This window comes from Lissotriton vulgaris, chromosome 6, assembly GCF_964263255.1.
Source record: "Lissotriton vulgaris chromosome 6, aLisVul1.2, whole genome shotgun sequence".
Lineage (NCBI taxonomy): Eukaryota > Metazoa > Chordata > Amphibia > Caudata > Salamandridae > Lissotriton > Lissotriton vulgaris.
In genome coordinates, this window is record NC_141694.1 from 201,431,335 (window position 1) to 201,446,631 (window position 15,297).

Genomic DNA, 15,297 nt, shown 5'->3' on the forward strand with positions numbered 1-15,297 from the left:
GATCCGATATTAACTTAGGTAACCTTACTATTTCCACATTAGAGAGATAATTAGCTGTTATCATAAAATAGTCCAATTTAGTGTATTTATTGAAAGGATGTGAAAAATAGGTAAACCCTGGATTGTCCCTCTTTAAACTTCCCCAGACATCTATCAAACCGTGAGATTGTATAACAGAGGATATCGCTTTAAATACCTGTGGCTTCCGACCTGTGTATACATTCCCGTTTGTGAAATCTGCTGAGATATTTAAATCTCCACACATTACTATTGGTGCCGACCAGTTAGTTAATTCCTGCTCTAAATGGTCTATCACTGCTGGATCGTCGAGGTTGGAACCGTATATTGAACAAATGGTGATGCCTATGTTCATCTCACATATTGCCCATCTTCCAAATATATCGGCCTTACATCTTTTAGCCCCCCCCAGCCCAGTCCTTCCGATTATTGCTACCCCTTTTATCATAGATGTTTGTGAGGAGCAAGATAAAATTTCGTACCCCCTTAAATTCAGCCAGTGTCTTTTTTTCCAAGGTAGATTGGTTTCTTGTAGGCATAAAATATCGGCCCCTATCAGAAATTGAATTCACATATGTGGTAATTTCATGCGTCTCATAATTCCCACTGGCGTCATCAAGAATTACAGGTCCCTCATAATTAGGAACTATGGGCCTCATTACGACATTGGTCAGATTGATGTCCGACTGCTGAGGCATCAGTTTGATTCCGACTGCCGAGCCTGTGGTCCCCCCACCATATTACAATGCAACCACTGCTAATTTGGTGGTTGCAGCTACGTCAAAGCACATATCCCTGATTAAGCTGTTGCAAATGTGTACAAAAGTCACAGAAAACATGTGAATTGTTCACACATGCATGATAAATGTAGGGATATGCTTTGTGTACCCTGTACCCCATTGCTGGAATGTGGCGGCATGTGCACAGTAGAGGCAAAGGGGATGCATACCACATTAGGACTTACCTGGATTCAGGTGCCCGTAGGATCATAGCCATTGGGGTTTAGCTGCCCAGGTGCCGGGGGCCCGTGGAAGAAAGGATCCATGGTAAAACTGCTTAATAAAAGCCGACTGGAGTGAGTATGTGCCCCCAAACCTTAGGTTCCGACAACTTGAGGCAGCTGGTCAAACCGCGTCCATCGGGTCATCGAATGCCCACCTTAACCCGGACAGCGATTGGAGATTGTTATTGTTATCTGAGGTTTGTATAGCACCAAATCACCGTCAGGTCTCTAGGCGCTCATGACAGAAGCAGTAACAACAACTGAGTAGGTAAACAGGAGGTACAGGTATAACAACATTACTCAAATGGAACAGAAAGCTTCCCTAAACTTGAGTGTTTTCAATGATTTCCTAAAATGAAGAAGATTTACTTCTTTGCGGAGGACCTCCGGTAGTTTGTTCCACATCTGTGGGACTTGGACAGAAAAATATCTCCCACCCTTGGTTGCCATTTTGAAACGCGGACAAGACAACAATTGGGAGTTGGAAGACCTCAGCGTTCGTTTGGGATTATAGACCTCAAGCCGTTCTTTTATATAGGCAGGCGCGTGCCCATAGATTGCTTTATGGGGAATGCATTAACTTTTAAATTCCACCCTTTGCTTTATGGGAAGCCAATGTAGCCTGCGCAGTAATGGGGAGGCATGGGTCTGTCTAGGTAATCTAAAGATCAGTCGCGCTGCGTCATTCAAAGTTACCTGCAGGCGATTGATCAGAATTTTTGGCAAGCCTAGATAGAGCGCATTCCCATAATCAATCCTTGAAATTATTGTCGCCGAGACAATGGTCCGGAGCATATTTAGGGAAAGTAAGGGAACTAGCTTGCGTAGCTGCCTAATTAGGTTAGAACAGGTCCCAACAACAGAAGATATCTGGCTAGCCATTGTCAGCTCATGGTCGATCTTAATACCAAGGCTTTTTACATTGGGGCATGGTTTCGGGGTGGGGCCAAGCTCTTGGGGCCAAAACAAATCACTCCAGGGCGAGGCAGTAGTTGAAACCACCAGAACCTCGGTTTTTTCGGGATTTATTTTCAGCAAATTTGCCGTCATCCAGCTAACCATATATCTAAGTATGTTCTGGGACTGGGTCTGTGCAAATGCCGTGTTGTCAATACGTGTTGAGTATCATCGGCATAGTTAAAAATTCTGCAGCCCATGATTGCCAGGGAGTCTATCAGTGGTTGTAGATAAAGATTGAATAAGAGTGGTGACAATGCAGAGCCCTGCGGGACTCTGCACTCAAGAATACCCACCTCAGATATACAATCCCCTAATTGAATCTTCTGGGTCCTCCCTGACAGAAAGGATTTTAGCCATTGATGTGCTAGGTCCTTTATCTCAACGGCGGCCAGTCTGTCCAGAAGCAGGGCATGGCTGACAGTATCAAATGCCGCTGATAGATCTAAAAGTAGCAGGGCACTTGGTTTCTTACTGTCAGCCATGCCTCTAAGCTCATCCAGCACCGAGAGCATTACTAACTCGGTGCTGTGATGTGCGCGGAACCCCGCTTGACGTTCCTGGAGTAGATGGTGTGACTCCAGGAGCGAAGACAGGGACTTTAGCACATGTTGTTCCAGGATCTTGGACAGGAAAGGCAGCTAGGAGATATTGGCCTATAGTTTTTCAGAATAGCCGGGTCCGCCCCCGGCTTTTTTATCAGGGGCTTGACTCGTGCCTCTTTAAAACTAGCTGGTAAAAGGCCAGTGTCTAACGAGTTGTTTAGGAGGGAGATGATATGGTCCTCTACAACAGGAAGCGCCAGACAGAAAACTCCAGGGGGGCATGGGTCTGCAGGGGAACCTGACTTGGTTCTACTCATAAGCTGCCCAAGAGTTGCAAAGTCTATACCTGGGAACCTAGAGATGACGGATTTCGAAGGGGCTTGAGAGACCTGTGGTGCAAGGGGGCCACTAGAGGTATCCTTCTCAATATCAGACAAGATAGTTGCCACTTTCTCGAGAAAGTAACGTTGGAAGGTGTTACAATCTATCATTATTTCAGCCTTTTCATCTTTCTTAGTCAGCTCTTTTAAGATTTTAAAAGTTTCTTTCTGTACATTATCTGCATTGTTTATGCGGGTTTCATAATATTCCCTCTTTGGCTGACACAATAAGCTTTTTATATGAATTCAAAGATATTTTGTACTGTTCTCGGTCTGTACAGTCTTTTGTTTTCCTCCAGCATCTCTCGAGATGCCTGTACTGTCTCATGGATGCAGTTTTTCTCTGGCCGCCATCTCAACAGTCAGAGAAAATCTGTCAGAGCCGGAGGTTTTTCTGCAGTCGGTCAGAGTACACGATGCATGATTTGTAATAGGGCAGTCAGAGTGACTGCTTCCGGTCAGAGTGGCTGCTTCTGATAGGACCTTAGGAGGTTTGACCACCTCCAACAAGATCGAGGAATCTGTTGAGACCTGCATCGTAATCAGGCCCTGTTTCTTTTACTGGAGGTTAATTATAGATGGAGTTAATGAAAAAGATAACATCTAGGGTCAGCATCTAGGATTCTCAAACTAGAGGTATCAGGGTTCACTGACACAACATTGAAGTAATAAATATCGATGTAAAATATATCGAGTAAACAATAAACAACAAAAATATCGTCTCCTATAGTTAAACATGTTGAAGTACAAAAATGTCAAAGTAAAAATATAGATGTATAAAATATTGGCTTGTATATAAATATTGAATAAAAACAATACATTACATATTTTAATAATACATTTAATTTGATCAAACTAATAAATGTAATATACATTTTAATAAAATATAACATATAAACTTAATAAAAAAGATAAACACATAAACATAATTATTTATGTATATACTTACTTTAAAATAATTAATAAACTATTATTTGTTATTTATGTTAAAAGTTAAAAAAATATTAAAAAAATATGCATCAATGATTTAAAATATAAAAAAACTAAAATCTATAATAAATTAAAACATTAAAATATTAATAAATATATAAACTATTAGGGGTAAAAATAACTACTCCCACACCAATGAGAGCAACTGTAGGGAAAGTGTTGGATAGCGGAGGGGCAACATTACTATTCCCACTCCAAAGGGTGCAATAGTAGGTAAAGTATTGGATAACGGAGGAGTAAAAATTACTATTGCCACTCCACTTAGTGCAACAGTAGGATAAGTGTTGGATAGCGGAGAGGTAAAATGTACTATTCCCACGCCAGTGAGTGCAACAGTAGGGAAAGTGCTGGATATAGGAAGGGTAAAAATTACTATTCCCACTCCACTGAGAGCAACAGTAGTGAAAGTGCTGGATAGGGGAAAGGCAAAGATTACTATTCTCACTCAAAAGAGTGCAACAGTAGGGAGAGTGCTGGATAGCGGAGGGGTACAATGTATTTTTTCCACACCAGTGAGAGCAACAGTAGGGAAAGTGTTGGATAGAAGAGATGGTACAAGTTACTATTTACACTCCAAAAGTAAAAAAAAAAAGAATAATAAGATATTTAAAAAAATTATATAAGAAAAAAATAATATAAAAAAATAAAAAATCAAATATAATAAATATATAAAAAGAAAACATATAATATTCATTACATATAACAAATTCTTACTAATATTATATAAGATAAAATAATACCTACCAATAACAACACAAATTAAACAATTTAAATTACATTTATTTCCATAATTACCATAATTAATAATCAATTAAAAAATATTATTGATAAGAAAACAATAACCATTAATTAATTACACATACTTTAACACTATAATGCCCACAACACACACCTAAATTAAACTTTAAAATAATAAAACACAATTAAAATGTATTTTTAAATTAAAAACTATTATCAACTAATTATAAAGTAATTAATATGTATTTAATACCCACCCTTTACTCTTTTAAATGTAAAACCAACACACACAAAATAAACAATTACCCAAAATAAATATCAAATATTTAACATTAATTAAAAAATATATATTAATTAAACACAAAGTACTTTCCATCCATTGCCCATATAAACACCACAACACACACTTAACATTAATTATACACTTGCCATGATAATATTTTAATTAATTTAATTAATATCAATTAACAAATAATTATTAATAAAAATAAATAATTACTTAACTCCCTTTACCCCTATAAACCCCAAAACACACATCTAAAATTAATACACAATTACCATAATTAATTAACAATGAATTAATTATAATTAAATAATGACCAACTATAATTCATCAATTAGAAATAAATTATTTCCCACCCTTTACACCTAAAAACACCAAAAGACACACCTAAAATTAATCACAGAAATACCATAATTAATTCCTTAACAAGGTATTACTTAATAATAAATTACTTTACACATTTAACACTATAACATCTCAATTAAACAAATATTATTAAATAAAAAATAATCAATTTATTTAATATAATTAAATTACATCCCACCCTATTCCCCCATAAACCCAAAAGCCGCTCGATATTCTTGACTACGATATTCTTGCTGTTGATACTTCTGATATATTTTTTTTTGTTCATAATAATTTTATTGAATTTTGAAAAAGTGACAAAAATGGACAATACAGAAAAATATATTAAATAGCCGTAATGTACAATAAGGTGAGTAATATGCAATACAACCTAGCTAACATATATCAATAAAACATCATAAGAGAATAATCAATCAAGGGAAAAAAATAAAATCAAGGAAAGGAGAGGGAAGGGAAGGAAGGACGGGAAGGGAACCGAATATATCATATTATATGAAATGTAGAGTTACTATTAACAAAGCAAACTTGTTCAAAAGCAATATATGAATAAAAGACAATATACAATGAAAAACATTAATCATAACAGTAAATATGAATCAATAGGAGACCAAAAAGATTGAAAAGACAGTGAATTATGATTAACTCCTTGTAAAGACAATTGAGCACCTCTTCTTGTAAAGATGATCCACGACCACCAAGCATGTACAGAAAGGGATGCAGTATCCTTCCGACAAAAAGTAATTGATTTTAACGCAGCTGAAATAAAAAAATTGAACAACTTTGCCTCAACGTCAGTAAGAGGGTGCGTAAGTACAACTGATTTACAAATTATCAATTTATAAGAAAGGACATCTTGAATAGGTAAAATTTTCAATATTATGTCCCAAACTTGAGACCAAAATGATAAAATCATAGGGCAATCAAATAACATGTGACGTATTGAACCAGGACTTAATTTACAATGCCAACAAACGTTTGATAGAAGTATTTTAGCCCGGTGCAGACGTACTGGTGACCATAATGAATTAAACAAAATGTAGGCATTTGTTTGATAAAGAGACACAGGTAACCAACCAGAGATACTATTAATCCAAATTATCGACCAAGAGTCATCAGATAATGAAATTGATAGTTCAGTATTCCAAAATGATGAGATTATATCAATGTTAGTACCCATTTAAGTGGTGAATTTTTTATAAAAAATAGAAACAGCTTTAGAGGACGAGGAAACAGCATTGAGATAAATCATCAAATCATTTGTGATCATAGATGGAATACCATTTGGAAAAGAATCTAAAATTGAGTTACATAAAAATTGATATTTTAACAAATCATCATCAGGTAAGTTGAATTTCAGTTGCAACAGATCAAAAGGAATAAAGGCATCATCACAAAATACATCTTTAAGATAGAAAACGCCTTTTTTAATCCATGAATTCCAGAAAGTAACATTTCTATTCAATTTAATAAGGCTACTATGCCATAGAGATAAATGCACCGTAGAAAGTAAGGGTGAGGCAAAGTTAGAATCTAAATCATTAAGTATTAACCTTGAAGATTTGATTATAGAAGAGCGATGTACAACCTTAGAAGTATGAGACATTGTTAATAAGGAGGGTAAAGGAAAAGGATCCACAAGTGATTTTTCTATAGCAAACCAAATAGGGGGCGTAACAATAGGAGGGGCATTAAACCATAAGGAAATCTGTTTTAATATGAAGGCTTTATGATAAAGATGAAAATCTGGGAGTGCAAAACCTGCATGGCATTTAGGGAGTTTCAATTTTTTATAAGCAATACGAGGGGGCTTATTGTTCCAAAGAAAGTGGGATTACAGCTTATCAATATCTTTACAAAATTTTAGCGGAAATTGAGGGGGATCATAGCAAGGCAATAAAAGATTTTCGGAGTAATAGTCATTTTTATAGAGTCAATTCTTCCCCACCAGGTGAGATGAAGGGAAGACCATCTAGAAGTTTTATGTTTGACATACTCAGATATAGAATTAAAATTTAATTTTAATGTAGCAGGCAAAGAGGATGAAAATAAAATGCCAAGGTACTTCAATTTATTTTTTTGCCAAATAATATCTGTGTTAGGTATCATATCGGGAGTACAATGAACATTTAAAGGAAAAAATTCCCTTTTACTAACACTTAGCTTATAACCTGAAACAACAGAATATTTGGCAATAATATCTAATAAGGACGGAACAGAAGAAAGTGGGTTACTAATAAACCATAAGACATCATCCGCATAAGCCAAAGTTTTAATAGTGACATCATGAAGTGTGATACCCTGAATATCCTCACAACGACGTATGAAATTGAGAAAAAGTTCAATTCCTAAGAGGACTAAAAGAGGGGAAAGGGGACATCCTTGCCGTGTGCCCCTAAACAGAGAAAATTGAGCAGAAATTTGGCCATTTATAAACAATCGGGCCGTGGGGGCAAAATATAAAGCCTTAATCATACGAACAAAAAAGGGACCAAAATTAAATGACAATAAAGTTTTAAATAAAAATTGCCAATGAAGTTTATCAAAGGCTTTTTCTGCATCTAAAGCCATAACTCCTGCAGGTACAAGAAGGGAGGGGCTTTGTTCAATAACATATAGTAGTGTTCTTGTGTTATTAGCAGAGTATCTATTTTTAATAAAACCTGATTGATCTGGATGAATAATAGAATGAAGGACGGGAGCTAATCTAGAGGCAAGGATTTTAGCATAGAGCTTACAATCTTGGTTGATTAAGGAAATGGGACAGTAATTGGAGACCAGAGTAGGATCTTTATCAGACTTAGGGAGCACAATAATGAAAGCATCAGTAAAAGAGCCGGAAATGGTTCCGGAAGAGCCAAAATGTGGAAGAAGTTGATGTAAATAAGGCAAAAGGTGAGGTTGAAATTGTTTATAAAATTCTGCAGGAATACCATCAGGACCCGGAGATTTATTCTGTGGCAGAGATTTGATGGAATTCAGGATTTCATCAATAGTGATTGGCAACTCTAATCCGAGTCTATCTGAAGGAGAAATTTGGGGTAACGAACAATTAGTTAAAAAAGCATCAATTAAGGAATCATCACAGGGCTCAGGTTTTTTATATAAATTGGAATAAAAATGTAAAAATTCTTGGACAATATCATTATGTGACACTGCAACCTTACGTTGAGGACCATGAATAGAGGTGATTTGTGTTTTATCCCTTTTAATGCGTAAGTAGTTTGCGAGGAGTTTCCCAGACCTGTTGGCGTTAAAGCGGAATCTAGCATTTGACTTAGCAAGCTGAACCCCAGCCCTTTTACTGAGGATAGCATTAAATTCGTAACGTAGTTTTTGCAGTTTAATTTTGTATTGAGGATCACGTGATGTAATAAATAATCATTCAAATTTCGCTATTTGTTTCTCTAGGAGTTTAATATTAGAGTTGAATTGTTTGTTTTCATGAGCCATAATAGAAATTGTAGTACCTCTAATATAAGCTTTAAAAGCATCCCATCTATTGACTATAGAGTAGAATTTTTTGGATTAAACAAAAAGTAATCTTGAATAGCTTGTAACAGTTTAGGCTTATGAGTTTCATTGAGAACAATACCCGCATTCATATGCCAAATAGTTTGTTTGGGGAAAGTGGATGATACATTCAAAACAAAAGATATTAAAGCGTGGTCTGAAACATCAATGGTACCAATAACTGGGCTAGTTGCAGATTGAATAAGAGACAGGGACAGCAAAAAATAATCAATCCTGGAATGAGAATTATGAGGGTTGGAAAAGAAGGAAAAACATTTATCAGTGGGAAAGTGTAGCCTCCCTATGTCAGCTAATTTGGTGGTATGAAGAAAAGCTTTAAAAGAATGAAAAACCTTGGGAGGACGGAATCTTGTAGTAGATAACCTATCTAACAGTGGGTCAGCAATAACATTGAAATTCCCTCCAACAATCAATGGAACTTTACCTAACTTCAAAACTTCAGGAGTGATAGTAGACCAAAAAGCGGGATCATCCGCAGTAGGACCATAAATATTAAGCAAAAAGAAAATCGAGTCATGAATTTTAACTTTGACTAAAACGTATCTACCTTCAGAATCTGAAAATGTACTTAAAATCTGACAGTGTAATCTTTTCGCAAAGAAAATAGCTACTTCATTTTTCTTCCCCTTAGCAGGAGAAGAAACGATAATGTCAACCCACTTTTTATTCATATACTGTAAAATCTTATCTTCAACATGTGTTTCCTGAACAAAACAAATATCAGCTTTGCTACAACCCAAGTAATCCAAAATTTTTGTGCGTTTAATTGGGTGTCTCAAACCTTTCACGTTAAGAGAAACAACTTTAATATTGTGAACATTAGCCATTAGAAAGAAGGAGGAAGGAGAAAAAGAGATTGAAACAAGAAGAGAAAAGAAAAAGCATAGTAGAAATGTAGTAGAAAAACAGCAACTCTACATGGTAAATGGAAATGGAAGGAAAAGGAAAGAAGGAGAAAGGAACAAACAGGAAACATAAATAGAGACATAGGAACGCACATACGTGCCACAAGCATGACCAGAACCGTTGGAGCCCATGAGTAGAAGAAGAATGCGCAAATGTGTTTCAAATAATTCTTAGATTAGAAAGAGTCAAGTGTTAGGATCATGAGTATCCATTGACGGCGGAGCTTGCTGTTCAAGAAAAAGCCTCAGTTATTCAGGACGTTGAAATGACTTGGAAACGTTGTCTTTCCAGATGCGCATCGTGGATGGATCAAACAGACCATATTTGAAGCCAAGACTTCTAAGCTGTGGACGACAAGCAGAAAATTCCTTGTGAATAAAAATGTTGTTACCATTCACCAATAGTGAGGGGATTTCTCTCGCAGCTTTCCGTATTAAAATAAGGTGGTGATGACGCAGAACTTTGAAAATCATTTGCCTGGGCTTAGTATGTCGAGGGTTACGGTGTGAAGGGATTCTATGAGCTTTATCCACTTCAAATTTGTCAGGAAACTTGATATTTAAGAGACCAGGAAGCAAAGATTCCAAATATAGACGACAGTTAGAACCCTCAATTTCCCCAGGCAAATTGAAAATGCGAAGGTTTTACTGTCTATTTCGATTTTCCAATTCCAGGAGCTGAGTATGCATAGGAAGAATTTTAGCCACTAAAGGTGTGAAAGCGTCCACTTTGTTTTTTGGTTTTTATTATCCTGAATTTTGATGGAGTTGTCAGAAATTTCATAGATAGAGCTGCCATATCTTTACGAACATTTTTAACTTTTGAGGCAAAAGTGTCAGTATTGAGACGTAGAGCTTGAATTTCTTCTAAAAATAAGGAAAGAGTAGGTTCGGAAGACTCCACCACTTTAGATTTAACAGGAGGAGAAGAGAGCTACTGCCTCCTTTTAGTAGTGGCTGGAGTTTTGGTTTCCATTCTGAGGTAAAAAATTCGATAAATAAATGTAACTACCTCACAATATGGAAAATAAGTCACTTTCGTAAAGATAAACAGTCAATAAGTGAAGAAAATTTGGAAAAATGGCTTCAAAACTGCAAGTGCAGCAGCTAAAGTGAACTGTGGGCGTGGCCAGGCCCTTTCCTGGAAAACACTACTCCGCTCCTTCACACAGAGCAGGGAGTACCTCAGAGGATAGCTGGGAGCAGGAACCAGGAGGCAAGAGTCAAGGCTTCCGAAGGGTGTAGACGGCCAGAAAACGCCACACAGGTAAGGCGACACACCAGCAACAAAGCGCTCTCCTTGGCGCTAGGAAAATGACACAAAAATCGTCGTTATAAAGAAAAACGGGCTGATTTAATTACGGAGCTCCGATGGTGGCGGCCATCTTGTTTGACGCGCTCGCGCGTCTCCCCAACTCAATATTTTAAACTCTATATTCTATCTGCAAACCAGTAACAGTTTAACAATATTGCATTAAAAAACTTATTTCATCAGAACTTCTACATTTCCTCAGTAGTCCATTTCTTGAGTCAACATCCTGTTACATCCTCAGAGTTGTTAGGTCTATCATTAAAACATACATAACATGGTTCCTCATTTATGTTTTCTTAATATTGTTTGTGATCAGTGTTTGACTCTTTCATTAATAATGAGGGTGCCTGAAAATCATAACAGTATTGTCCTCAGGTTTGAGTTGAAATGAGGTAACAAGGCTGTTGTCATCATTCTAATTTTTTAGATAGACTAGAATTTTGAAGATGACTAAAGGTCACTGAAAGTTAAAAGGAAAGTGTCCTGTAAAGCAATTGCTGTTAATTTGTTCATTTCACAATTGTTTCCAGACATTTATGGGGCAGGAATGGATGGGCAGAGGGGTATTGTTCCCCATGACCCGACTTTTTCAGGGCTCCGCGCTAGTGATGTAAAATGTATTCATACATTTTAAAGAAGGCTCCCCAATTTGTCATTTATGAAGAAGATAACACTGTTAATGTCACAAACTAGATGGCGCCGGGTACTCCTGCAAAAACTACTGACATTCTTCGAGAGGCGAGGGAGTGAATGATAAAAAAGTAATATGGAAGGGATCAGAACAATAATTGATTAGGTAGATGCAATTAATTGTCCGTTTTCAGCAAATATTACATCCAAAATCATTGAATGTGAAAAAGGTGGACGAATTTGTCCAAGGAGAGAAATACATGATTTGAATGTTTCTCTAGTCTACATTGAAAGGCACTAGAAATGTTTGTGGAAACCATTTGTTTCAGAGCAAAGTATTTGTTGACTTGTGTTTTAGAGGGCAAGAAATATAATGTGTCAATAAGTGATTCTAGAGAATGGCAATTAGAGTCAGACTTCTAAACATGTCGCTTGAAATAGTTCAATGTGCACCAAATATATCTGATAAATTGTAGCAATCAACGAATAACCTCACCCTGTTTAGAGCTTGACAGTCATTTGTGTATCATATTTTCATAGAAGGGTGACCATTTTTTGTTTAACAATAAACCCTTATAGAGTTGTAGCAAGTACAAATGTTAGAGAAAGTCAAATGCACTGTAGCTACAATGCAATTGTTAACCTGAGATATTTATGGAACGCAATTAAAAGAATGCTTCAGGTGTTAAATGAGATTTCTAACAAATGTCGTTCATTTATTTCTGTTTTGGTCATATTGCACAAAATTTTACAAACTTAAAAAGGGCCCAGGTCCAAATTGAGAACGTATAGTATATGATAGATGTCAACTAAATCTGCAACACATTTCCACTGATTTAGAGAATCACTGGGCCTCGGTCAGGTGAAAAGCAGTGAGAAACCTATCACCCTTCTAGTCACTGTTCCATAATTTCTAAGACTTCAGCATCAGAAATGCATGTCTATTACTAAAGTTCTGCAACAACAGCACTCCCTCATATCAAACGTATGCCATCTCTCTTACTCTCCCACTCCTCTGACCATATCATCAAGCGGAGTTAGCAACAGCCCTAGGGCTGGTAAGGCCAGACTATAATACCCGTGACTTCAAGAAATGCTCATCGCTCGGATGCAAAGGCTGCAAAACCAGGCAGTCAAATTCTGCCTGAACCTGAAGAGTTGTGAGCAACTAAAGGCAATCTTGAAAAATGTACACTGTCAACCAGTAGACACCAGTATCACAAAATGTACTCTGCATCACCCACAATGTATAATGGGGCAAAGGCAGTGGCGGCTCCCCGCTATGGCTGAGGAGTGTCGGCCCACTGCCTTTGAGCAGTGCAAAGTAAAGGGAATATAAAATGATAACTTTGAGTTATCACTTTATGATTCCTTTGCAGGCTTCTGCTCTGCTCTTTGAGCAAGGAAGGGAAAGAGTGGTTTGCCCACTCCTTAGTCAGCAATGCCTGTTTGGTCAGCCCTCTCAGGCTGCCCAAAACAGTATTGTGCACTTTCCCTGTTCTCCATGCAGACTGCATTACAGCTTGAATGGGGAGCATGCCCAGGCCTCCATTCCCTGGTTGACTGTCGGACCAGGACACTCAAAACCAATTACAACACTGCATTGCAATGCAGCGTTGTGATTGGTCAGGGGAGCCTGGCTGTTCTGCTAGGTTTTTCTTCCTCGAGTCCTATGGCCACGAGGAGAGCAGGAGCAGAGGCGCGGGACCTGGCGGCAAGGTAAGTGTATATATTTTTTAACATTGCGCAACCCCGTGGCGCCCCACAGCCGCCCCGCCGCAAGTCATGCTGGCTGCCACTGGGCAAAGGACCAAGAAATCTACCAACAGTAACACCCCACTGCAAGCCTAACAGGATCTATGCTAAGCATCTTTACATCTAACTACCTAGAAAGCATTCCACAGGATTAGTCATTGAGCAGGACCCTGGGAGTTCAGGGCCCTAAATTGTGGAAAACAAAGTGAACTCAAGCTTGAAGAAAAATCCTCAGAGTGCCTGCATTTCAGAAAGTGTCTAAAACGGATTTGGCTAGCTTTCAATTGAATCTCCTGTGCCTGGATGCTACAGTGAAGAAAATTGGACCGGGCTCCGACTACTGACTGAACTCTAGCTGCCCCAAAAGTAATTGTCAATCACAAACTGCAAGATTTTTCTATTTTCAAAACCTATTTTGCAACTAAGAAACAGCAAAATGGGCTTTGCGATGCATTCCAATACATAATATTGACAGGGTATGAAAGTGTTGTCCCTTTCTAATATTTTCAAGCCCGCTTTAACTGCCTTTGTACTTTGAAATAAGCCAGCTTGTTTCCGCACCCTCTCACACCATCTACAGAATATTAACGTGATATGAGACAACACCGGCTAGGCTTACCGGCACCGAGACGCAGTTCCACTGAATATACTCTTTGGGGCACATGCATCAATCTAGGATTTTGCATTTCCTAAATAGCGAAAATTAAGGAATCACTATTTAGGAATTGCAAAATCCTATGCATCAAGAAATCCTAAATTTTTTTCGGATTTCTTAAATTTCGGAATTTGCGATTCCTTAATAGCGAATCGCAACTAAGGAATGGCATTACATTGATTCCTATGGGCCTAGAGGCCCATAGGAATCAATGCCGTTTTGCATTTCTTTTTTTAGGAAATCGCAATTTGTTGATGCATTGCAAGGGTGCAGAGGGGGGTCCAAAGGACCCCCCCTGCACCCCTGAAATGTATTTTAAAGTGCATGTTTCACACACACGTCCTAAGGACATGTGTGTCTGTAACATGACACTTTTCAAAATGCATTTTTGTGCTTTTTGAAACAATTTCGCAAATTAACACGAGGATCAACCTCGTGTTAATTTGCACTTCCTATTTCAAAATTCGCATTTTTTGTTTTAAATGATGCATTGCATTTAAGGAATCGCACAAATGCGATTCCTTAAATGCATTCGCATTTTTAGGAAATGCAAAAAAAGCGAATTTTGAAAAATTGTTTCATGCATCCCAAAAACGTATTTAGGAAGTGCAAACGGCCGAATTTACCGATTCGCACCGTTTGCACTTCCTAAATAGGTTGATGCATGTGCCCCTTTGAGTATAACGAATCTAGCACACAAGTCGCTTTCAAAACTTGGAGTAAGATCACATGGAATGCTAGCACTAATTCCCCTTTTACCACATGTTTCTTCTTCTAAAAAATACTTTTTTGTTCCCTTTATCCCTTTATCTCAACAATAGTGACAATGGCCCTGACCAATGAGTCGATATGAAGTTTGGAGATACCAGGCACTTGACATTTTTGCCCGACCTACATTTCTTTAGGTCTAAGAAAGACAACACTGACCGGTATGTAAATAAACATTTTTTAAGAATAATGCAACTAGTTTCTGTTTTATAGCACCAGCAGACCTACTCATAAAAATTCCACTATTTCTGCCCTAGGAAGAATATATGATTATACCACGATTTCAATTACCACGCATGGCTTTACCACGCGAATTTTACATCGCAAGTGGCTTTACCACGCTGGTATTTACAACGTAGAATTTTACTACGCGTAGAAACGTCTTACCTGCACGTCTTTCTCTACGAGCCCTTACTTCCATCCTCCATGGAAACAAGCGTCAAAACACGTATACCAAAATA

General features: G+C 37.6%; 1 protein-coding gene across 1 annotated transcript in view; it reads right to left on the bottom strand.

Moving 5' to 3' along the window:
- Positions 1 to 15,297, bottom strand: part of LOC147707021 (adhesion G protein-coupled receptor F3-like) — a 239,009-nt gene that overhangs the window by 204,230 nt on the left and 19,482 nt on the right. Inside the window, exon 4 of the mRNA XM_086925615.1 lies at positions 2,870 to 3,122. Coding sequence (XP_086781741.1) covers positions 2,870 to 3,122 — 253 coding nt within the window. The remainder of the gene's footprint in view (positions 1 to 2,869; positions 3,123 to 15,297) is intronic.